Source organism: Chenopodium quinoa, unplaced genomic scaffold (genome assembly GCF_001683475.1).
Source record: "Chenopodium quinoa cultivar QQ74 unplaced genomic scaffold, ASM168347v1, whole genome shotgun sequence".
Taxonomy (NCBI): Eukaryota; Viridiplantae; Streptophyta; class Magnoliopsida; order Caryophyllales; family Amaranthaceae; genus Chenopodium; species Chenopodium quinoa.
Window position 1 is genome coordinate 1,309,873 of NW_018744991.1, and position 23,251 is coordinate 1,333,123.

The window sequence follows — 23,251 nt, forward strand, 5'->3', positions numbered from 1 at the left end:
GATTTGCAAATTTGTAAGACGAATCTTCTAAATCTGCACCCTACCCCTATACCAACAGACCTGCAATTCTACAAATTTGCAAGACGAATCTTCCAAATTTGTATCTCTGTACACACAAAAAACAAACAAAGAAACAATACTAAACCCTACATGAAGGGACTGGCAAAACCCAACATGGGGGGATTGAATATAATCACCATACTGTTGGTGATAATCTTTATTGGCTAAAAACATTAAATTGAAGAAGAATTTGGGGCTTACCATCGATAAAAATTAATGACAACCCCTAAGTTTTACTATGGTCTGTTTGAAGAGAGAGAATAGAGAAGTTTTTTATTTTGAGACTTAGTCGTTAAAACATGATTCTCATAAACGTCCACTAATTATGTAGTAATTTGATAGAAATTGTCCAACATTTTCTTCAATTTATAAAATTAAAATTAATAAAGGGGAATAAAACCTATCCATGTTATTATTTTTATGCAATTAATCATCAATCGATTTAATTGTTGAATAATTCAAACCAATCATTTTCCTCAAAAAAATAAATTCAAACCGATCACAGCTTGACATGAGCTCGACCCTTTGCCTTTTCAGCTTGCTTATTTTAGGCATGATTTGACTTCTGCTTAGCTTATTCGAGCTCTAAGTTTGGGGAAACATTGGGTGACAATGGAGTACTTTGGTTTCAATTTTTTTCTCCAAACAAATAATGGAATCAATTATCGTGTTACAATCTCATGTCTCTCTAATTTTCAATGCGACGGTCTGATTTGCAAGATAAGGTAACAATATGAGAGTTTGAGACCTATTATTTTGGATCAATTGACCAGATTGTTAAATAAAAGAGACCCATAGCGATAATTTGGTAAACAAACAAAAAAAAAAAAAAAAAAAAGCAAGCTTTGGCGACAATTTGGTAAATATAATCATCTCAGGGAACAATTAACCCAAAATATACAAAAATTTTAGATAAAATACCTGCAAATGCTTAATTTAGTTCATTTTTCATGGTTTCTTACCTAATTTTCCAACCCCTTTTTCAAAATTATCAATTTGAAGAAAAATTATTGTGTAAATATTATATTTCACTTAATTTTCCTTCCCCCTTATTAACGATTTTTTTTAAAAAAAAACGGTTGAAAATAAATTTGATATTGGGATTTATGAGCAAAATAAAAGGAGATGACATATTAATTTTAATTTTTAAATGGGAAAAATAACTTTAAAAAACACAATAACAAATTAAATTAGGAAATTTGAAGACTTTTGTCGGCAAAATTTTATATTTTGGCCTATATGTCGCTTGATATTAATTTTTTTACCAACTTGTCGCATGAAGTTAACTTTTTTTACCATATTGTCGCAGGAGTTATTTTTTTTACCAAATTGTTGCTAGAGATCTTTTTTATTTAGCAATCTGGTCAATTGGTCTATTATTTAGTAAGACACTAGGTTAGGTCCCGTGCCATGCACGGTAATTTTCAATAACTACTCTATAATTATTAACACTATATTTAATTATAAAATAAAATCTATTTAAGTTACTACTTTGTAAAATGAATTAATTATGAAAGAGTCTATTATTAGCAAAATAGATAATTTAAAATACACATATATGTATATTTATATATATTTCACTAACTAATTTATATCATTTCTTCTTTTAACCAAATGAATATCGTATAACTATGTATCTAATTCGTAAATAGATTTACTTTTTATACACTATTAATCCATTCCCTCTTACGCAGTATTTATTTTTCTTCTCAATAATCAACTGGCTTAGAAAAAAATTCATATCTTTCCTAGCAAGCTTTTCAAACATAATTAAATACAAAAATATTTTTTATAAAAATAATCCTTGTTGTAAAAATGGTAAGAGTAGTATATAGCACTATGTATGTCACAAATCATATTAAGAATTTGATTTTCATTTTTTTAACTTTAGCTTATGGTATCAATATATGTAATAGAAGGATACATTAAATCTTTTTAATCTTCTATTTATATATAAGATTTGTTCCTAAATAGTTTTTTTTTTTTTTTTTTGGACACACCAGAAAATGACACTTGTCATTGCTGGTGTGTCTTTTAGTATATAGTTATTGATTGTACTTTATAGATGAAAATGAGTAAAATGAATTAGAGAAAATTCAATTTATACGAACTTATTTTTTCTACATAATACGCATTTAATTAGTTTAGCACTAATGTTCAATTTCATGTACCAGTAATATAAGGATCACGAGTTGGTTAGTATAGTTTTATACGGATTTTATACATGTGTACAAGTTTTTGTACTCCGTATTTCATTTTTTTCAATTATTTATTGTCAAGGCTAATTGAAAGATACCACACATTTTTTCTGTCAATCTCAAAAGTCCATTGTCATTAATTAAATTTTTAGTTGATCAGATTGAGGAAGTTAATGCAGAAGGATTAGCTTATTATCTGTTCGATCATGAAGAAATTTCTCACAAGCTCAAGCTTTCAATTCTCCATTGGTGAAGGGCTGTTTCGTGTCCCGGTATCTTGGAGGGAAATATGATATTCAACTATCTACGAAATTCCGGATTTTACTCCAGCAGAAGGATTTTTCACAGTATGATGACTTATCCAATGCAAGTTTCATTCATCTTTTCATAATGTAGGTAGGATATACAGACTGCAGAGACATCATTCAGTGGACAGGCAGTGAAGCAGATATCTGTTTTCGTGACGCTGAAGAGAGCTCTAACTTCTCAAGGAACAAAGGCAGGAAATCATGTTTAGCACACCCACACATCTGTATGTCTATTCTATAATACTATACTTAAATGGAAGCCAATGAAGCAGGTTTTCCTCCTTAAATTCCCTCCATGACGCGCTTCTTCTAGTGTATATTTGTATAGTAGGTTAGAATGAAGTCCCCTGATATAGTTCTCTGCCAGAAGTAATGGGCCTTTTTGTGCGCTTGCAACCAGCCGCGCATACAAGAAAAGAAAACTCCTAGGTTGACCTTTGTTAGTAATGACAGGCACCTCGATGTAGAGTCATATAAAAAAGGCATTTGTCATCCATAAACTCCAGGGTTGATAAACAATTCGTAAATTGTTCTTCCCATGGCTGAAACTGAGGGGTGATAGATGCATATCAGAAGAGGTGGTTTGGAATTGCTGGGACTATAAGGGGCAGTTTGTGTGACAAATGTACGAATTTGCTCGCGGGTATATATGCTTATACTTTCTTGCTTAAAATCAAGGGACATGGAGCTGTGTTTTAGTTATTACTATGTAATCTTTCCTGTATCTCACAAGCGAAAATTGTAATGGGAAAATTATGGCAATGGGCAACTGGGAAGCATCTTCTTTAGTATGTCTACAAGAAATCCATGACCCTGAAAGGCTGAAACAGAATGACAATTGATTAAAGCAAAATTAGATATAAGAAGTAAAAGAAAAAAGTATTCAAAACCTCATGCTGAATGGTCATTCTACGAGTTTACAACTATGAAACAAGCTAGCAAAAAGCTGACGAAATGGAGATGAATACCACAGGAAGTAATACCGCTATAACCTGAATTGTGTCCATCTCAGTTAATACACGAGTTCACGAGAGACATTATAGGCTTGGAGCACTACAGAAATACAAGTATGAGATTATTAGATCATAATGGAAAATAAGTAGTGTGTGTGGATTCTAATGTTACAAACTTACAATGGTTGGACAACCCATGAATCAACCCTTCTGGATTCTTTCCTGGGTGTAAATCAAATGTCCAACATAAACAGATACTAAGAAAACACAAATTCATAGCAGTCCTCTTCGCCTTTTGTAATCACTCACTGACAGAGTCAATGCATGTCTACGACCATCATTCTCTGGGACTTGAAGTCCCATCGTTGCCTCAAGCCTTTGCTTCCTAGCCATAAATCCTGATAAAACACCCTGTGCTCCTCCAAACCTCTGCAGTGTATTCAATGAGATTGGTAGGTCAAAGTTGTGCAGCATATTATATTCTGTCCCTTGGTCCACAGGGGCCATTGTATCCACCAACTTTCCAGCATCAGCGGCAGCCTCTAAGGCTGCTACTGTGGCAACAACTCCAGACTTCTCTCCTCCCTTGTTCTCGGCACTTCCTTCAGCTCCACCAACTTGCTTATTTTTATCACCTGCAGAATAATAATTAATAGACCTAGTCCACCTCCTAGAGAAGGGATCATAACCAGCTTCTCCCGATTTCAGGTTAGCACTCATTGGCTTCACTTCTGATGCATTCTTGAAGTTTTCAACTCTATTCTTTCTATTCATCTCTGACAGTCTGTGCGCCTTGGAATTTTTATTATCCTGTGCTAGACGAACAGCTGCCAGTTCCTCCAACCTAGCCTTAATTTTCTGCACCTGAGCTTCATCATTCCTGTATTGTGCTGCTTCCATTTCTCTTCTCAGCCTTTCCTTCTCAGCTGCAATGTTCAATGGCCTTGTTGCAGCTGATTTTTTCTCCTGTAACATATGCTTCACAGTTTCTGCAGAGTAAACAAAAGAATTTGTTTTTTTCGATTTCTTCCTTCTTTTCTGAAACTTCTTGCCTAGTGGGCATCCTTCCACTGCTGCGCTCCACCTCTTTCTTCCACTGGTTATACTCTTCTTCAAGAGGAGGAGAGTCAGAAACTCGAGCCATCTGCCACCTAGCAGCAGAACTTTCACTACCCCACACACAATTCAAGTACTTGTAAGTCATCTTGTTTTCCAGCTTATATTGCTTATCAGGGTCTGAAGCATCTACATTCCGGACAATGCATAACCTGTAAATGCTCTGCCCAGACTTCATACCAATGCCCACTCTTACGAAACAACCTATAATCAATTCTTCAAAGAAAGGCTCCATGAACCATTTTGCTAACTTTGACCTCCTAATTGTAATTCCTTTGATGTCTTCATATGTGGGGATGTTCGATTTGGGCTTAGACATCTCATCATCACTATCATCTAATCTCCCACCCCTTTTTGATCTCCCATCTTCACTCTGAGAATCACTTTCACTGTCGCTCTGGCTGGAACTGCTCAGACCAGCAGAGGTAAAAGCTTTTCTTTTGACAGGTGAGTAACCCCGGGACCCTGAACGATCTCTGGCTGCATCATTTCCCTGTTGCCTCATTCGCTTTGCTCGCAACTCATTCAAAGCTTCAGCCTTATCGCCCTTATGAGCTGCTCGGTCAGCAGACCTTGCAGATGTACGTACCCCACGAGAGGAAGCTAAAGGAGGAGTACTTTCTCTCTTAGGTTGAGGCTTACTGTCATTCTTCCACCTTGATTTAACTCTTTCATGCAATTTCTTATCATCTAGCTTCGTTGCTCGATCAGATAAGATCAACTCTCTCTCAAGCTCAGTCAATTGAGCAAGCTGTTGTCTGTCATCTTCGTCCTTGTATAGATCACTCCCAACATCCGAATCATCCCCACTTCCACCCCCACCCCCACCCCCACGACCAGAACCTTCCCCGCCCTCCTCATCATCCTGACTGCCCTGATCATCATCTCTGTCTTTGCCCCTCTTTTTCAGCGGGACTTGGGGTCCATTGGACTTCCTTCCCCCATAACCCCGATTCTCATCCGAATCCTCATCCTTGGAGTCACTCCCATCATCTGAATAGGCATTTTCACGTCGCCTTCTTGATGAAGGAGCCGAGTGCCTGCTTCTACCTGATCCTCCAGTTCTCCCAGCTGCCTCCAGGAGCAAGTTTTCCAAGTCTGCCATAATCTGCTGCTCCTCTATCCGTTATGCTAACCCCTGATTATATACAGTTACTATGAATTAGCTTATTTAGCACTGAAGACAAACTACAAATTCAATAAACTTCATACATATTATACTACAATATACTTATATAACACCCAATTATTCTCCAAATATTTGTTAAAACATTAGTATACCAATCTGAAAATCTGTGTATTCATACATGACATGAACGGCGAAAACTGATCAAATAAATATACAAAGCTAAGCTCTTATCACAACTACACTGAATTGTAACTGCAACTCGAAAATTTAACACTATAAACAGATTCATACTCATGCATAACCCCAAAAAAATTTTGAAAATTACTCTTACCTCTAATTTAGTAGTGAAACAACAAAATTTTCGTTACAAACTAGAGTAGCGCAACAATGTAATATTCATAACTCACTCACTCCACTACAAACTCGAACATTAATTACACTGATCAACTCAAGTCTCCATTGTTTTACCATTTTCGACGAAAAAAAAAAAATCTAAAGTCATTCGCTTTCAGCTACCAATTGCCATATGTCAAACTTAAAAATTCTTTCTTGATTTGGTAGAAAATCAAGTAGTGTAAAATCGAATATCAAAATTTTCCAATTGTAGAGGATATGCATCCAATTTGAATTGATTTTCGATCACATCATATCCAAATTCATCAAATTTTCATAAAATTAAATCGAATCCGCAGACAATCATGATTCTCTAAAACTAAAATCAAGTAAAAAAAAAAAAAATCAAATTTCAAGAATTATGCATATCAGTAGCTAATCAAACAATAGCAATTCTCAAAATCTTAACCAGATCTTCAATCAGAAATTAAAATTACTCAACGATCTGATCTCAAAATTTGAACTTCAATTCAAAAATCAGACAATCAAATTCAGCTCAAATTTCAGCCGAATTCTGAAATTCAAAAAAAAAAAAAAAAAAATCAATCAAAACAACTTTTACCAGAAAAATAAAAATGAAAAAATTGAGAAGTAAGATCTTGCACGATCGCATTTGAGTTGGTACTTGCTGCTATAGTTCACACTTCACCATTTTTCTCTCTCTAAAATTTCAGCTGCGATTTTTTTTTCTCTCTCTTTAGTTTACTTATCTACTTTTTTTTTCAAGCAATGGAGCGAATAATACGGTTGACTGATCTTGTCTTTATTTTAATTTAATTTTTATTTTGGAAGAAAGATTTTGAAATAAAGTCGTCACGCAATGTTTTATTACTGGGTGCTGTAATAAATTTTGCATATCTCCGGCGGAAAATTAACTGCCCAATGGAGGGAAAATCTTACGCCTTTGAATTTACCACTTCACCCTTGTAAGATAGCACTTATAAGGTCGACCCGTGGCCGTGGCAGTGGCACAACACAACCCAACACAAAAAGGCACAACATTGTTATAGAGTACTCGGTTAGACAATTAGTACTAGTGGTTTTACCAAATTATACTACTCCGTAGACCTGTTCACCAATCGGATATCCAATTTGTAATGTGATTTTGGATCGGACATCTGAATACTTGAATATCAAAAATTGATATCTAAATTCGATCCAAAAATTTTGGATATTCAAAATTTTCGGATCGGATGCATCGGATATCCATTATCCAATATTAAGTAAAATTGATTATGATTACTTTCTAAATTTCACTAATTTTACCGCTTTTTTATCGCTAAGTTGTACAACATATTTAAACAAAATAGTAGTCTTTTTGGAATAAATATTATCATTAAATATATTAAGATTATTATAATAAGTCAATAGTACACGTCAGTTTTATGTGAACAATTTAAAATTTTTATATATATTTTAATATTTCAGCCTTTATATTTCGGATATCGGATATCCGAAATTTTGAAAATCAATATCTAATCCGCATCCATATCCAATGAAAATTCGGATCGAATAGCCAAAAAAAACGGATCGATTGCGACTCGGATTCTCGAATAGTTTTGTGCAGGCCTATTACTCCGTATTTTAAACAAAATGTAAAGCCCGTAATACCAACAATTATTATTAATCAAGTTAGAGCTCCGTATTAAAAAAATGTAAAACCGTTAACGTTAGAAAAATATTAGAGCACATAAATATAATTGGATGTATAATAGAGTTATAGAGGTAATTTTTTAACTCGTGTATGAGTATTTAAATAGCTGTAAGAAGAAAGCAAAAGAGTGGAGGTTGGAGTTAGAAGTCAAAAGATGGACCAAATTCAGCACAGCCACATTGAAGTAAGAGGATTGAAACTCCACATTGCAGAAATTGGAACTGGTATCTTTCTATATCTCTCTCCTCTTTCTTTTTCCAATTTAAAATCTACTTCGTATATTATATATTGAATTACTACTCATTTCATATTATTTGCAACGATTACACATTTTATACTCATGCTTTATGTCAAATTGTTGCAAATAATATAAAACGGAGGTAGTATATATTGATCAAATTTCATCATGTGTTATGATTAGGATCAACGGTGGTGATTTTGCTACATGGGTTCCCTGAAATATGGTACACATGGCGTCATCAGATGGTTGCTTTGTCTAATGCTGGTTTTAGAGCCATTGCACCTGATTTCCGAGGCTATGGTCTCTCCGATCAACCCGCTAATCCTAAAACAACGTTGTTTAAGGATCTTGTCGATGATCTCCTTGGAATTGTCGACCACCTAGCCATTTCTAAGGTCTCTTTCTTACCTCCTCATTTTTAACCGTTATGATAAAAATCAAAGCGTGTCAATTACAAAGTATTATACGAAGTATAAAAAAAGGTCGTATATGGATGATAATTGTAGATATTTTTCTTTTATTGAATGTTACTCCCCTCGTTTCTTTTTATTTGTTATATTTTGATTTTTACGGTCTTTAATACACATTTTTAACTATAAATATGTTCAATTACATAAATGTTAGCAAGATCCATGTAAAAACTATTAAAATTTGATACTTAAAAATCACGTTAAGACGAAACCAATAACAAGGTTTTTAAAAATTGATCACAAAAGTCAAATTGTAATAAATTAAGAAGAGGTGGAGGGAGCAGGAGTATTTTTGGTAATATAGATTATTATTATTATTATTATTATTATTATTATTATTATATTTGATGTAGGTTAATAAAGAGATGGTAATTTAAGGCCTCTCATTACTCTTGCTTAGATATGATATGGTTAATTAATAATGGAAAATGCTATATATAGCGCTTAGGGCTATATATAAGCATTAAATACACACTAGAAAATCGTACAGTATAAATTTAGAAAATCATAAAAATATAAATACTAATTACATTAATTTACGCGTGTTTTTTGTCATAAATTCCTAATTTTATACAATTTTCAAGAGTATATTTAATACTTATAATATAGATTGATTTTATTCCATTTCCACTGATTGTTTCACTAATTGTAAATGATATACTATCTCCGTCTATTATTATTTGCAACAAAAAGGTATTATTTGTATTTTCTGTGTATTTTATTGCTTACCCCACTTTCTTTTACGGTCTTATGTTATTTTGCTCCGTTTCCTTCTTTGGAAAATTTTAACAATATTTTCTTACCCCACTAGTGCTCCTCACATATCATATATTAATACGAGTATTTTTCATATTCTTTCCTCCTCACTTAAACATGCTTTTGATTTTTCTTATTCTTTCGACAACCCCACTTTTATCATAAAATAATACTCCGTACATTCTACTATTCCTCCTAAAACTCTGAGTCCGCAGAAATGGAGCAACTAATAAAATACGAAGGGAGTAAGACATAAGTATTTCTTTGTTGCATATAATAAAAAAAAAAACGGAGGCATTGTGAATGAATTTAGTTGGAAGATTTTTGGTCATATAATTTATTTTAAAAAAAATTTAATGTAGAGAGATGGTGTTTTACTGTTTTACAGGCCTCTCGTAACTTTTACTTTAGTTTAATTGAAAGTACTAGACTACTAGGTAACATGTAAACATGATTTTAGCATTTCAAGTTATCAATGAGATTGTAATTTTCTAAAATTGTAAGATCCAGTGAGATTTTAAGAACTAAATTGCGATGTCATAACAAAATCCAGCTCCATCAACCATCTGTAGACATCTACCCGAAGGTTTCTACATAAGTAGATGGCAGGTACAAAATCCTTATCTTTCACCACTCCATCTCCTATTTTTTACCTTCCTAATATCAGGAAGTTGGAAGAGCAGAAGCTGATTTTAGTCGCTTTGATGCGAAAACAGTAGTGAGAAAGATCTACACCATGTTCTCCAGGAGCGAAATACCAATAGCTGATGAAAACCAAGAGATAATGGATTTGGTTGGACCGTAAACTCCTCGAGGAAGACCTTGCAAATTACGGTTCTTTGTATGAGAAATCTGGATTCCAGACTGCTCTGCAAGTTCCTTACAGGTAGTGATTTCTTAAGTGATATCAATCATGGTTGGTTTGTTTGTTCTTAGGATGAAGTGCAATCAAATGCCTTGATTGTCACAGTTTAATAGGTAGTTTATTAAATTTACTGTGATATTGATTCCAGGTCACTGAATGAGGAGTTTGACATAAAAGCTTCCTGCGTTGACGATCATGGGTGGAAAAGATTACACTCTCAAGTTTCCAGGGGTGCAAGACAACATCAAGAGCGGGAAGGTTAAAAAGTTTGCCCCAGCATCCGAGATAGTATTCTTGCCTGAAGGTACTCATTTTGCTCATGAACAGCTTCCTGAAGTGATTAACAAGCTGATCGTCGACTTCTTGTGTAGCAATGCTAAGGAAACATGATACAGAGAATTAATTAGCTTTGTGGGTAAAGACAGATTCTCCCATTCTATGTTTGAATTTAAAAAAAAATCTTTGCTGAAGAAGCTGCCTTGTGAAGAGACTTTCTCAGGGGTTAATCACAAAATATTTGATATTTTGACATGATATCAGCCAGCATAATAGCAGTTTGTTGTCAAATTTAATGTTAAATGAAGTATTAGATATGCTATATACTATGCCATTTCAGGTAATTACCAGTCTTCAGAAATAGTACACTGGAAAAATTATACCCCATCGTAATATAGTGATGCATGTCCTCATTGAGTTCAATGCAACGCAATGTCCTCAACTGCTGACGGAATTGCTAGCAGTGTAAGGAGGCCGCGGGAGGGGGATGAGCAGAGCAGTGATGCTGAGTCTCTGACAAGGACAAGGAGAGCAATTACACATTACAACTTTTGATTATAGGCATTGCCATCATCTTTGTATACACTATAAGCTATCCTCATCCTCAAAACAAGGTGGGATATAGAGCTAAGACTTTGCTGTGAAATAAAAGAATTACAAGAGCGCCAAAAATACAGAAACCAAGATCAAGAAAAAAGTGTGGCTAATGACTAAATCATAAACTACAATTTTCAACCTTGGTTGACCATTAAACATCGATTTTTTCTTCTGTGCTATTTTGGGGTTATGATATTTTGGAGTTGATAATCCCAAAAGGATCCTAAGAGCAAGGGCATTAATCACCATTAGTCAACCAAGACTAAGATATTATCGACCAATAAAAGCAGGGAAACCTGTACACAACCCTGTTCTTTCGCCTTTTAAGGCAGTCTACATGATTCGATTACTTCACTCACGGTTCTATGGGTCTCTGGTGAGATCATGTTCAATGTCAGATGAAACGTCTGAAAAAATATAAAACAAGTCAGATTAATGTGTCAATTTATCACTAAAAGGGTTACAAAGCTAAACGAATGGCAACGGAAAAGAGAGGAAGCAAATTCCATGAGTTTGTGTAGTCAGATAAATCATGGTACGACATTAAATACAGTTACTGACTTACTGTAAAACATCTGTTGCTCTCAGCTAACGTCCTGAACTTAATTAAATTCAATTTTGCTCCTTCCAACATAAAATGGAATAGCATTATATTGAGTGCATCAACTTACCACAAATCTCTCCAGCACGGGTACAAGAATTTTCAAGCTGTGATCCGGTAGATAATTCGCAATAGCACTGCGTATGCTTTTGCTGGTTATATCAAAGAAATGCCTTCAATACTAGGAACAAAGACAAGAAGCATAATCATAGGATATATACAAAGCAAAGGGAAGAAAAAAACCTCTCAGTTGAGAGAAATGCCAGCAGTAGTGCAGCGTATGCTTCTACAATCATCTTCTCAGCCTCTTTCTCCCCTTGCAAAACCACTTCTTCAGCATCCTGTGCATAACGGAGAAATATCCATGTTTAAATATAATACATGACATCAACATTTTGACCACGAGTAATATGACTTCTGTCAATTTTAATTTCTAAATTTCCACCATTTTGAATAGCTAAATCATTTGCATCATGCCAGATGCTAGTGTTTGTTGCAAATTTGCACTTGCAAATAAACACACCCTTCCCATCTCCAAGAAAAAAAAAATCTTCAAAAGCAATGAAAACACATTGTTATATACTTATATAGGCTAAATGTATTGCATGGAAGACCTCGCTAAAATTAATTTTTCGGTTCCCTTAGCAAATAATATACTGGTTCAGCCCTTGCCAACTCCCCACAAAATATTTTTGGTTCTGCCCCAGCCAACTCCCCAAAGGACAGATCCACAGTCGAATACTTGAAAGATAAGCAAAAGGGATGAGAACTAAAAATGGAAAAGCTTTATCACTCACCAAAGACTGAAGTTCTTCTTCGGCTGCTTCACCAGCTCCTCTATTAACCAAAAATATGGAGCATAATAGCGGTATCACCCCAGTATGAACTTCAGACAGCCGACTTGAACACTGTAACGAAACCTTAGCCGCTGCAAGCCGTGATCTGCAAAAAACATCATAACTTCGGCATGAGGACGAAGGAGCTAGATACTGATAAATATGAAGTAAAAATTTCAAATGGCATACATCCACAAATAAAGATCTCTGCAGCGAAATGAATTTTGATCACAATGCATCAGAAGTTTTTACAAAGAGAAACTTAGTAAAGCAGTTCTGTAATCATATAAATTTGGTGATAAATCTTCACTTCTTTTGTGATGCACAAATTATATCACGAAATTTCATCTCCCCACACATGATTATATGAACACTCTGAAATTACTACTTCACATATGACTTGAAAGCTGATAACCTTCCTTACAACCAAGCCTTGACCTTAATGGCTACAGTACTACAGAAACCTCCAAAACCACATAGGCATACAATACTTCGAATAGCTACATTTTTTCTTTAGCCAGAAATGGGTCAAAAGGAAAAGTAAATTTAGTCCAATCAGCACATTCACATCTATCCATACATATCTTCCAGATATTTCTCATTAAAAAGACATCTAGCAATCATACAAACTCAGAGGACACCAAGACAATACCAGATACAGTTAGATAGAGGCAACACATGGAATAAAAATGAAAAGAACTGTAAGCTTTCTCCCCAAATACCCACACTAACAATAAATCCAAACATCTCAAGGCAGCATATATTACAACTCCCGATAAATAACATAACAAAAGTTCACATACAAGTTACTAAAATTAATCATTAGATGACCAACTAAAGACAATCTTACGCTTAAAAATACACAGCATTAGCATCAACAGAAACAAGGTGGGTGAAACAGGAAGTAAAAAACCAATAGCAGGATTTTCATGCTGACTAACCTGTTATCACCATTGTTCTCCACCATATTAACAAGCAAGCCCAGAATTGTAACAAGAAAGTCTAACTCTTGGTCATTTAGATGTATATCTGTCTGACTTTCAAGTTCCATAGTTGTACCAGCGAACAAGGTCTTCTCTTTTTTCTCACTAGAAGTGAAAACACTGAGTTTAGGGAAGTGTCTTGCTATCAAAGATGAGAGCGTTTCAAGTCCACCACAAGCAGCAATTTGCTCACAGCCAACAGCATTATCATTTGTCAGGTTCATGAGCACCTGTAAGAAAATTTAGGGTCCATCTTGGCTTAAAATCTCATCTTAAATATATACACATGAAACAGCTGAATCCATAAACAGAGTATCCAAAGCGAGAGTCAAGTGCACAAGATATGACAGATTTTCTAGTCCTTGATTGGAGACCAGCCAAAATTCTAAAGAATCAGCAAGGCTGCACTCTCAAAAAAATGTAAACGATTTTCTTTTTAGAAATGTTAACCTGGCGCGAAGAAGAATTTCGAAGAGGATCCTGATTGAAGAAGAACACACCACAATACAAAGACGGAAAAAATTGATTTATCAACAAAAAGACAAAAAAAAAACACTGAATCAATCTGTTGATACAGGACCTAAAGAAATTTTCCAGGTGAAAGGCATACACAGATCATTGGGGAGATAAAACTCGTCAAGAACAGCATTGAAACAATGAATAGACTGTTAGGATTGTAGGCATAAACTGAGCAACAAATCTTACCTTGATAGCAGTCAACAGACAATCAGCAACAAGGCAAGAGTTTTCTTCGTCAATAGCAGTTGTACACGAAGTGTCACTTGAAATACGATTTCCCACGTTTTGTTCACCATTGCCAAAATCTTCTTGGCTTAACATTGTCTGAGATACAAAGTCTTCCTGACTAAACATTGGCAGGGAGAAACATTCCTCCGCAGCATTTCCAAATGATGGCCTTCTTTTTTGTTTGCGCTGTCCTCTATGCCTCCCTCGTAGCGTTTCCCACTTTGAGGGCGCAAGGTCCTCTTCATCAAATGCAAAAGGATCTTGACTGTCCTCGAGATCTATAAACATGTCGTCATCATCATCATATGGGCTTTTAGCAAGAGCCAGCTTTGTTTTTGAACTATGAGCGATCGCAGGTGCTCCAACACAAGAGCTTTTTGATGTCTGACTGCATGAACCAGATCCAAAGGAACTAGCTGCTTTCTCTAACAAACAATTTCCCACGCCAAACCCTGTTGTAGCTCCAGAATTTGATGATGACAATCGCTGGCTGCTCTGGGATGTACTCAAACCTGTATCCGAAGAGTACCTTCCTGAGCTGCTACACTCTTGAGAAGAACGGAAGGAAAAAACCCCATTGCTGTCCACTGAAATTTTAAGAATAAAATGAATAAGCCATTAAGAAAACTTATTAAAAGCAAATGTTTTATTAAAAAAAAAAAAAAAGAAAAGGCAATTTCTATGGAAACCCACATCAAGTCATGTACACAGCTACGCTGATAACACAAGCCTAATTTTACAAGTTACCGCTATAGTTATTTTGTTAAAGACAGACTGACCCCAAGAAATTAAGCAATTATTACACTAAAGTCAGATTATGCCACGATATGTAAAGTATATAGCAGCTACCTTTCTGTTCTGCATTAAAATTAAATTCATGATAACGATCCGTCCCATTTGAATGACTTGTAGGCATTTCAGGACTAGAGTTTGTGGAGGAAATTCTCAGTAGTGAGAGCTCTGCACATGAACGAAAAACAAGAAACAATAGGTAAATCATATCAACATGGAAAGGCTGATACTTCAAGTGAAAGATTTTACCAAACTATAAACACACAAAAGCAAAAAAAATAAATAAATAAAAATAAAATAAAATAAATAAATCCAAATCACCAAGTTGTCAAATTTACCTGAGAGAATCTTGATGAAACTGATCATGAGTTTTACAAAGGATAAAGAAGAGCCTTGACCAGCAGCCAAGTTTCCTTTTAGTCCAAGCAAGTGACTCTGGAATTATGAAGTTTAAATTTTAAGTGCAAGAGACTGGAAACTCAAGGATGTTGAAAATTTAGGAGTATTTTTGCCTTCAATATATGAAAGAAGTAGCAGAGAAAATGAAAAGTAAACTACGGTACATCATTTACCTGATTTTCCTTGCTCAAAAATGTTGAATTCTCCATAATCTTTAAGCACTTCAAAAGCAGTGGCAGACTTTGTAGTTTGCCATCTTTCAACTTCCTTGTGGAAGCTGTAACATGATCAATTGAATCCTGGAGGAGAATTTTAAGTCAAATTAACACAACACAGCAAAACAATTATTCAAACTAACTCAGCTAATAACTAGCTCACTGACCCTCATCCTACTCCCCGCTCCCCCTACAGAAGGAACTACATTTAAGAACAAGGAATCTATTCAAACACATTAACAATGCTGTCTCATTTTCAGCCAAGACATGTGCTGACATACTATTCATTTACACTTATATTCTACAATATATGAAATCACCCTCTTCACGAACTTTTTTGAATATTAACTCCAAACAAATAATATAACTAATCACAAACTTGCTTTCACAAATTACAATTTGCTCAGCAAGTAAATAGTTAACCAGACACAAAGCCATTAAATCATAGCACACTTACACTATGTTTGGATAACAATAGTGAAGTGAAAGGGAGGGGAGGAAAAAGAGGGAAGGGAAAGGGAGGTGAGGGAAGGGAAAGGTGACCTTTCATTTTCCTTCCAAATCCCTCCTACAATGGAGGGATTTGGTTTATTAAAAGGTGAATGAAAATGGATCCTCCCAATTCCCTCCCCTTTCCTCTTTGCATTAGGTATCAAACAAAGGATGATGCATCATTTCTTTTCTCTTCTCTTCCTTTCCCTCCATATCTCTCTATCCAAACATAGTGTTATTAGCTTCCAATTCATAATATTAACAAGCCAAACATAAACGAAAGGACAAAAAATTTACAGTAACCCAACTAAATAGTGAGAATTCCCATAATGTACTAAAATTCTTAAGGTACAGCCACACGCAACAAGGGTGTGATCATATGAGTTGTGTAGATAAATACAAAGGAAACAATACCACACAAATTGTGCAAACAATAAAATTATTTTACTAAAAGGGTTAATCGCCGCACCACACGCGCGCGCGCGCGCACACACACACAAAACAAAACAAAAATATTCACTTTTTACGCTTTAGCATGATAGCATCTCAATGCATAACAAACATGATGCAATAAACATACAAGCTCACACCTCCAAAGTGGAATGAAAATTTATTGCAAGCTCAAAAACTGCATCAAGTCCCCCCAGCTCTCGTAACTTTTCCTTGAAGTTGCCACCTGTTTTCCTTACTGTGCCAGAGGTATCTGAGAATACACAAAAGAAGAAAAGCTATCAAAGACCATGGAAGAAGTTAAGAAAAGAATCCAATTGTAAAGAAGCTTGAGAAGTCTACACAATGACAAAATACTACTATATAGAAATGCTAAAATAGTAATGACAATGAAGTAAATAAGTATTTTGCTGTACTAAAAATAGCAATGAAGTATAATTACAATATCAAATCTTCAAAGCAGCACAAGAACTGATATAGGAACATAGGTTTCTAGCTTTTGTACTATCAGGTGCAGGCTGACATATACACAGTTTATAATTTTAGATTGTGGATGGTTATAAATGTTTTTGGCTTATTAAAAAAAAGTTCTTTTTTTTACTTCGGGGGGGGGGGGGGGTCAAAACAAAATCATATATCAGTATACAGCTTCACAAATAGCTCTGACTTTTCATATTGCAAAATACAGAAACATAGGTAGAATCTTCTCCTGCCAGATAAATTATACTCCTTCACGCCTTTTAATGTTGATTTTGTTAATGTATTTTACCAAAATCCCGTGTAGAAAATATATAGGTTCCATAATAAGACGGGAGAAGCTAAAACAAAGGAATATAGGCCAAAGAGGGAAGGGAGTTCCTCATAGAAGTCACTTTGAGACATTCACCCCCATACAATTCCGATTAGAAAAAATAGAAGAACACATGGACGAACAAATATTTGGTGCCACATAGATAGCCTCATCAACACCCAAACAGCTAGTCATTGCTGAGATTTGAGAAGACAAACAGAAGACTTCTTCCCCAAGGAAAAGGAGTAATGCAGAGTGGAAAGCCTCAGCTAGATGGGAATGAATAGACCCAAATTTATAAGTAATGATGAACAAAATAAAGTTGGGTAGCCAGGACATGACTCAAACAAAGGAAAATGTAACATATCCTAACTCTTTAAGTTGAGTGCTTAAAAATATAAGAGACGAAAATTTTATATGACAATGCAATGATGCATGTATATTAAAAATAAAAGATTACGCCTTACCTTCAATAGAAATTGAAGACAAGCAAGCCTTTTCAAGAGTCAACAAAGATACCCAGTTTGGATTCAACTCTGGCCTAGAAAAGTCATCATTCTCCGCATTGCTAGCCTTCAAGTCCTTGCAGCTAACAAAAGTCTCCAAAACCTTTTGGAATATTGTAGAGGAGCTTGAATCAGCTTTTTTTGTCATATCCTGCGACAGAAGCAAATCCTTCCGCAGCGCAAGAAGTTTCTGGCTTATGCTTGGTGCTTTTTCAGGAGCAGTTTCAGCAACTATTGGTTTCAACAACTTAAGCAGAAATCGAACAGATGGAAATGAATCCAAAAGGTAACTGTCCTGACCCTAAAATAACAAATATCAAAACTGAAACACTTAAGTAACGATAACTTAAAAATATTTAGGAGAGAGAGAGAGAGAGAGAGAGAACAGCTCATCATCAATTTTATAATTCCCCAACTACTATCAATACAAGTAGCAAATTTTATTGAAGTTAGAAAAAAGCTTTTTTTTTTTATACAAAAACTTTACAAAGCAACTGGAAATCCTGTACAAGGAGACCTAAAGCTAGCAGAAATGAACACAAGATGAAAGCAGGACCAAGAATATGTCCTCCTTTTCTTAAAATTAGCAACACTTTCCTTTTTGGAATGTCTAAAAGACAGGAGCAACATTATCTTTTCTGACTGACTCAATGAAAAGCCAACTCAATCTCACGACCACTTTAAATCCATCACAAAGATGACATCTATTCGATTGTATAAGGGGGGGGGGGTGTGGAGGCTTTGCTGGTGTTCGAGACTGCAATATCATCCTATCCAACATGACCCAGTATGCAACCTAAACCATACTCGTGCAGTGGCTCACAGATTAATTAACAAATCCAGAAGATCAACGCCTTACCCACAGAAAACACATTTACATATATTGGGAGGCAATCTGAAGAGAAGAGTAACAGCAAGCTAATTGATGATTCAACAACCTAGAAAATCTGTAGTTCGATAATTCTGGACGTGAGCAACAACCAGGCAATATTACTCAACATGCATACCCATCATGGTTTGAGTGTAATATGGTGCAGTCCAACATATGCAACTTTAACCCTATACATGCATAAATTACACAGGCATACAAGAATAGGCAGAGAAACCAAGCCCCTAGATAACATAAAATAAATAAGTTCAAAATTATCATTCCAAATATAAGTTATAAGAGTAACATCAATTTTATATCAGCAAATAAATTATAGATTGAGAACGGTTACATCCAAAGTTCAACCTCAAAAAGGATTCAAGAGAAGCGTTTAATATAGATTCCAGCAATTACTTACATCACTTGTCAGTATATAAAACAGAGTCGCAGCAGCCAGATTGCTTGGTGAATCATCAAGGCTTAAATTCAAGATTGAATCAATAATAGTCTTTGCCATGCTGAAAAAATAGAACCACATCATAAACCGTGAGGAGTTTGTGTTGATAATGAGGTGAAGCAATTGTAATGAATGGTATATAAATCTTTAATGGACGTAATACTGGCATATATACAGAAAAATAAACCCAAAAAATATATCTTACAAGCAAAAAGAACCACCCCCTTTGTCTATGTACTTTACCAGCTTACTTGGTAAATGGTACAAGTTCATTAATTAAGAGGATGGTAATGTCTATTCCGTATTTGACTAACAAAATTGTAGCATTTAACTTAAGGAATCCCATGTGCTTCATGAATCATAATGCATCTCCCTATTATGTAGAAATTTTATTCATTAGTTATCGTTAACATAAAATGTACCTGAGGATATGGGTGTGAGTTGTAAAGAAATAGAGAAAATCAATGAAAAATGGGAATACTCTGTAGTCTGTACTTGTCTACTTGATGATAGCGGATACTAAGTACTGCAAACATCTAAAAAAATAACATACTTCCTCCGTTAATTGTTAATTGCAACAATTACTATATTTGGATGCTAAGCTTTAATTACAACAAAAAAATTTCTTTCCATTTTTGGTATTTTTTTTAACCAAAATGACCAAAATACCCTCACTTAAAAATTATTAACACATAATACTATACATAATTACAAATCATTATAACCCTAATTTAACTTAATTATCTTTCTCTCTCCTTCATCTTCTTCATCTCTCATTTCCATTATCTTTCTCTCTCCTTCTTCTTCTTCTTCTTCTTCTTCTTCATCTCTCATTTCCATTATCTTTCTCTCTCCTTCTCCCCATATATTTCTCTCTCCTCCTTGGACCCATTCTCATCAATTGAAGAAGAAGACCACCTTTTAGTTATTCAATTTCAGAATTGGGTTGTGAGGGCTGCGCGGGTGATTCGTGGGTGGTGGTTTGGTGGGTTCGTGGTGGTGGGTCGCGTGGGTCGTGGGTGGTTTCCGGGTTCTTGTGTGGTTCGTGGGTGGTGGATTGTGGATTTAGGTTCGCGTGGGTTCGCTAGGTAGGGCGGGGGTTCTGGGTTCTAAGTGGCGTAGGTGGTGGTACTAGGTAGTTCAGTTTAATTGTGGTGGTTATTTTTGTTAGATTAGTATTAAGTACATGCCCTTACTTTTCATTAATCATGGTTAAGAAATTTTACCTTGGGTTCCGCGCACACCCAATTTGCAATTAACAATTAACAGAGGAAATAAATAAAATACACAAAACTTACAACCATTGCTTTAGTTTATGAGTTACGACCTAATATCACACAAACCGCAAGTTCATCCCAGCAATCAATCAATCAATCAAACAATCAAAGCCTTAATCCCATAAGTAGAGTCGGGTACATGTAACAAATTTGATTATTCCGTGTAGTCATCGACAAAAATCTTCCTCCTCCATCCCTTAGAATCCAATGCCTCATCCTCATGCAAATCCATATCCTTCCAAATTCCTTCCCACCAAGTCATTTTCAGTCTCCCTCTCCCTCGTTTAACCCTTCCATGGTCCCACTCTTTCACTTTTCATACCGGCGCACCCTCGGGTCTCCATCTTACATGCCCAACACTTGACTTAAATTAAAACCATAGGCACTTGCATCTGACTCAAAAATGTTGAGCAAGGTTATGTCCATTTAACTATTTGTTGAAGACACTAACTCCATACTATGGCTCATTCTTCCAAGGTCATCCCAGCATCAGAACCAATAGCAATACCTAGTTCAAAAAACTAACTATGCATATAATATCCCAATATATAAACATTATTCTCTTCAAACGGCTTTCTGACACATAGATGGAAATCTTTACCCATCAAACTAGATAACAGTTAGCAAGATGATCCGACAAGATAGCAGCATAATTCAATATAGGCTCACAACATATTCAACATCAAGATAGCCTATCATACGTTATGACTTCCACTAAATCTCATTTACTTAAGCTTAATTTTGAGCATTTAAACAAACAGCCTACTTCATAGCTTTTCAATCTAATGTGCACAAATTATAAGGTTCCTCAATCGATCAATCCTGAGCCATTTAATTCTTATATTAATTAATCCTTCTATCCCAGCTCAAGGTTAACATTTACCCAAAAAGGCATTTTCTCTATGGTTTTTAAGTTGGGACTCACATTCACCCAACCACTTTTTTTTCTCTCCACTTTTTCTTTGTCCTTAGTTTTCGTACCTTAAATTAATGTTCACTTTGACTCCTTGACCTGGGAATCTAGGACTAATGGAGAGAAACAACTTTAGCAAATCACCTATGAGTGCATCTTCACCTCTCACCTTAAGTCGATTATTCATCTCATGTCTTTTAAGTTCTAACAATTGCTAAGAGCACACCAAGACAATACACATAGGCTTAATAAACATATGAATAATGTATCAAGAGTTTCAATTCATTGCCAAACTCAAAATGTTCAGCATTGTTCAATATAGGATACAAAATATAGCTATCAGAAGCACAATGACAATTCAGTATGGTTTGATCTTAAGCGAATCACCAACATACAAACTAAGAGTCAGTACCTTTCACAGGACTAAAATAAACTCCGAAGAAAATCCTATATTCTAATTTGTTCCAAAGTAGAGCTCTTCCTGTTTGTTTCGAAGCAAACTCACATTTTCCCTACAAACTCTACTGAAATCTAATCTGCCCTAGTTGACATACCCAATACTATAGAAGTAATATAATACACAAGTAATAATACAATCCCCAAATTCATAATATTACACTACATATGACATACCCAATTCAAAACAACGAAAATTAAATTAAAAATTCATTCATTCATACCCTTGAGCTTTAAGGAGACGCCGTTGATGAGTAGACCTACAAACATTCAACAAAGACAACAAACTCGCTCGCCGAACCCTAACCCCTTGCCGTCTCCTCAACCCATCCAATGCAAAATCAACCTCATCCACACACTCCATCATCTCACCATACTCCTGCGTCTCCATCAACGTCGTCGTCGTCGTTATCATCGTATTCCGCCTCGATACCGCCTTTTCTTTCCCCATATCCCTCCTCCCATCATTCAACTTCCTCGCTTTCTCTCTCCTCCCTTTCCCAGGCGCCAAAAGCTGCAACGACGCCACTGAGCTACTATTCTCACTCTCTGAGTTAACCCACCGAGTCGAATCTTGGGATGAAAATGTAAAACTCCCAATTTCTTGAGGGCTTTCTTGGAATTGCGAATACGAGGTTGATGTTGTTGTTGTTGTTTCCCTAAAAGTAAAAGGGTCATCTTTTTCTTCTTCTTCTTCATCCATTGAAACGTCGTCGTCAAACGATAAATCTGATAAACTTCTCCCGATCTTCCGCCGCCCGTATGTCCTCACAATCATCACTTTTTTGCTGAATTTTTTTTAAAATTGGGGAAACTGATTTCGAAGAATTTGAATCTTTGTCAAATTTTTCATGAATTTGAAATTCAACATTGGGGGTTTTTTAGAGGAGAGAGAAAATTGGGGGTTGAATGAGAGAAGAAGAGGAAGATCTTCAAGCTGTTTTTCGAAGGTGAGAGGAGAGAGAAAATGAGGATTTGATTTCTGGAGTTTTTTTTTTTTCTACTTTGGAAGTTTTGGGTGAATTTGAAAATGGCGTCTTGTAATTCCGGTTTTGCCCCTGAAAGTTTGATGAAATTACATTGATTTTTGTACTGCTTTTGTTGGAAGTAGGGGTAGTTGAGGTAATTTGAAAAAGGGGTTTGGGTTAAATCATCCGTTGACGTAGGGTTGAAATTGAAATTTAACCGTACGATTTAGGGCGAGTTTAATTTTTTAATTTTTTTTTTCAATTTTGTAATAGTATGTTTTTTTTTCACAACTTTGTCCTTGTGCAAGAACAAACACCAACTTTATTGCTGCATTCCAAATTTATGATTAACCCATTTGCCTCACCAGTCACCACAAGAACCATGAAGGGTACATCAAGCACCATCTTGTCGAAGATTGACCTTTACGGTTCCTATAATGCTCGGATAGATCCAACCTTTTTGAGTATGATGATAGCGTGGAACA

At 35.4% G+C, this 23,251-nt stretch overlaps 2 protein-coding genes and 1 pseudogene across 3 annotated transcripts; 1 reads left to right on the forward strand and 2 right to left on the reverse strand.

Moving 5' to 3' along the window:
* Window positions 1-3,527: 3,527 nt before the first annotated feature.
* LOC110706873 (protein RTF1 homolog) lies at window positions 3,528-6,942 on the reverse strand. The gene is given in 3 exon segments (XM_021884850.1): window positions 3,528-4,536; window positions 4,538-5,773; window positions 6,720-6,942. Coding segments are annotated over 2 exon segments (1,947 nt in total). The 5' UTR covers window positions 5,741-5,773; window positions 6,720-6,942; the 3' UTR covers window positions 3,528-3,792.
* A 1,023-nt stretch (window positions 6,943-7,965) lies between these two features.
* On the forward strand, window positions 7,966-11,099 carry LOC110706763 (annotated as a pseudogene).
* On the reverse strand, window positions 10,947-22,797 carry LOC110706874. 2 transcript variants are annotated; one of them, XM_021884852.1, is made up of 13 exons: window positions 22,023-22,797; window positions 19,114-19,213; window positions 17,789-18,128; window positions 16,672-16,784; window positions 15,548-15,673; window positions 15,314-15,410; window positions 15,033-15,143; window positions 14,142-14,770; window positions 13,395-13,666; window positions 12,415-12,559; window positions 11,861-11,958; window positions 11,688-11,754; window positions 10,947-11,423 (listed from the first exon to the last, which is right to left on the reverse strand). In XM_021884852.1, exons 1-13 carry the CDS (start codon window positions 22,574-22,576, stop codon window positions 11,340-11,342), a joined length of 2,736 nt encoding a protein of 911 aa, XP_021740544.1. In that variant the 5' UTR covers window positions 22,577-22,797; the 3' UTR covers window positions 10,947-11,339. The 2 variants fall into 2 exon arrangements, with proteins under 2 accessions (XP_021740544.1, XP_021740543.1); XM_021884851.1 differs by having other exon boundaries at window positions 11,688-11,769.
* Between the last annotated feature and the right edge of the window lie 454 nt (window positions 22,798-23,251).

Excerpts from the sequence above, each read along its gene's own strand:
- LOC110706874 (XM_021884851.1), bottom strand. The coding sequence starts at position 22,576 with ATGATTGTGAGGACATACGGGCGGCGGAAGATCGGGAGAAGTTTATCA. Across the intron at positions 18,129-19,113 it reads TTTATATACTGACAAGTGAT|GGTCAGGACAGTTACCTTTT; the intron begins GTAAGTAATTGC and ends TTGTTATTTTAG. Across the intron at positions 11,959-12,414 it reads AAGAAGAACTTCAGTCTTTG|GATGCTGAAGAAGTGGTTTT; the intron begins GTGAGTGATAAA and ends CGTTATGCACAG.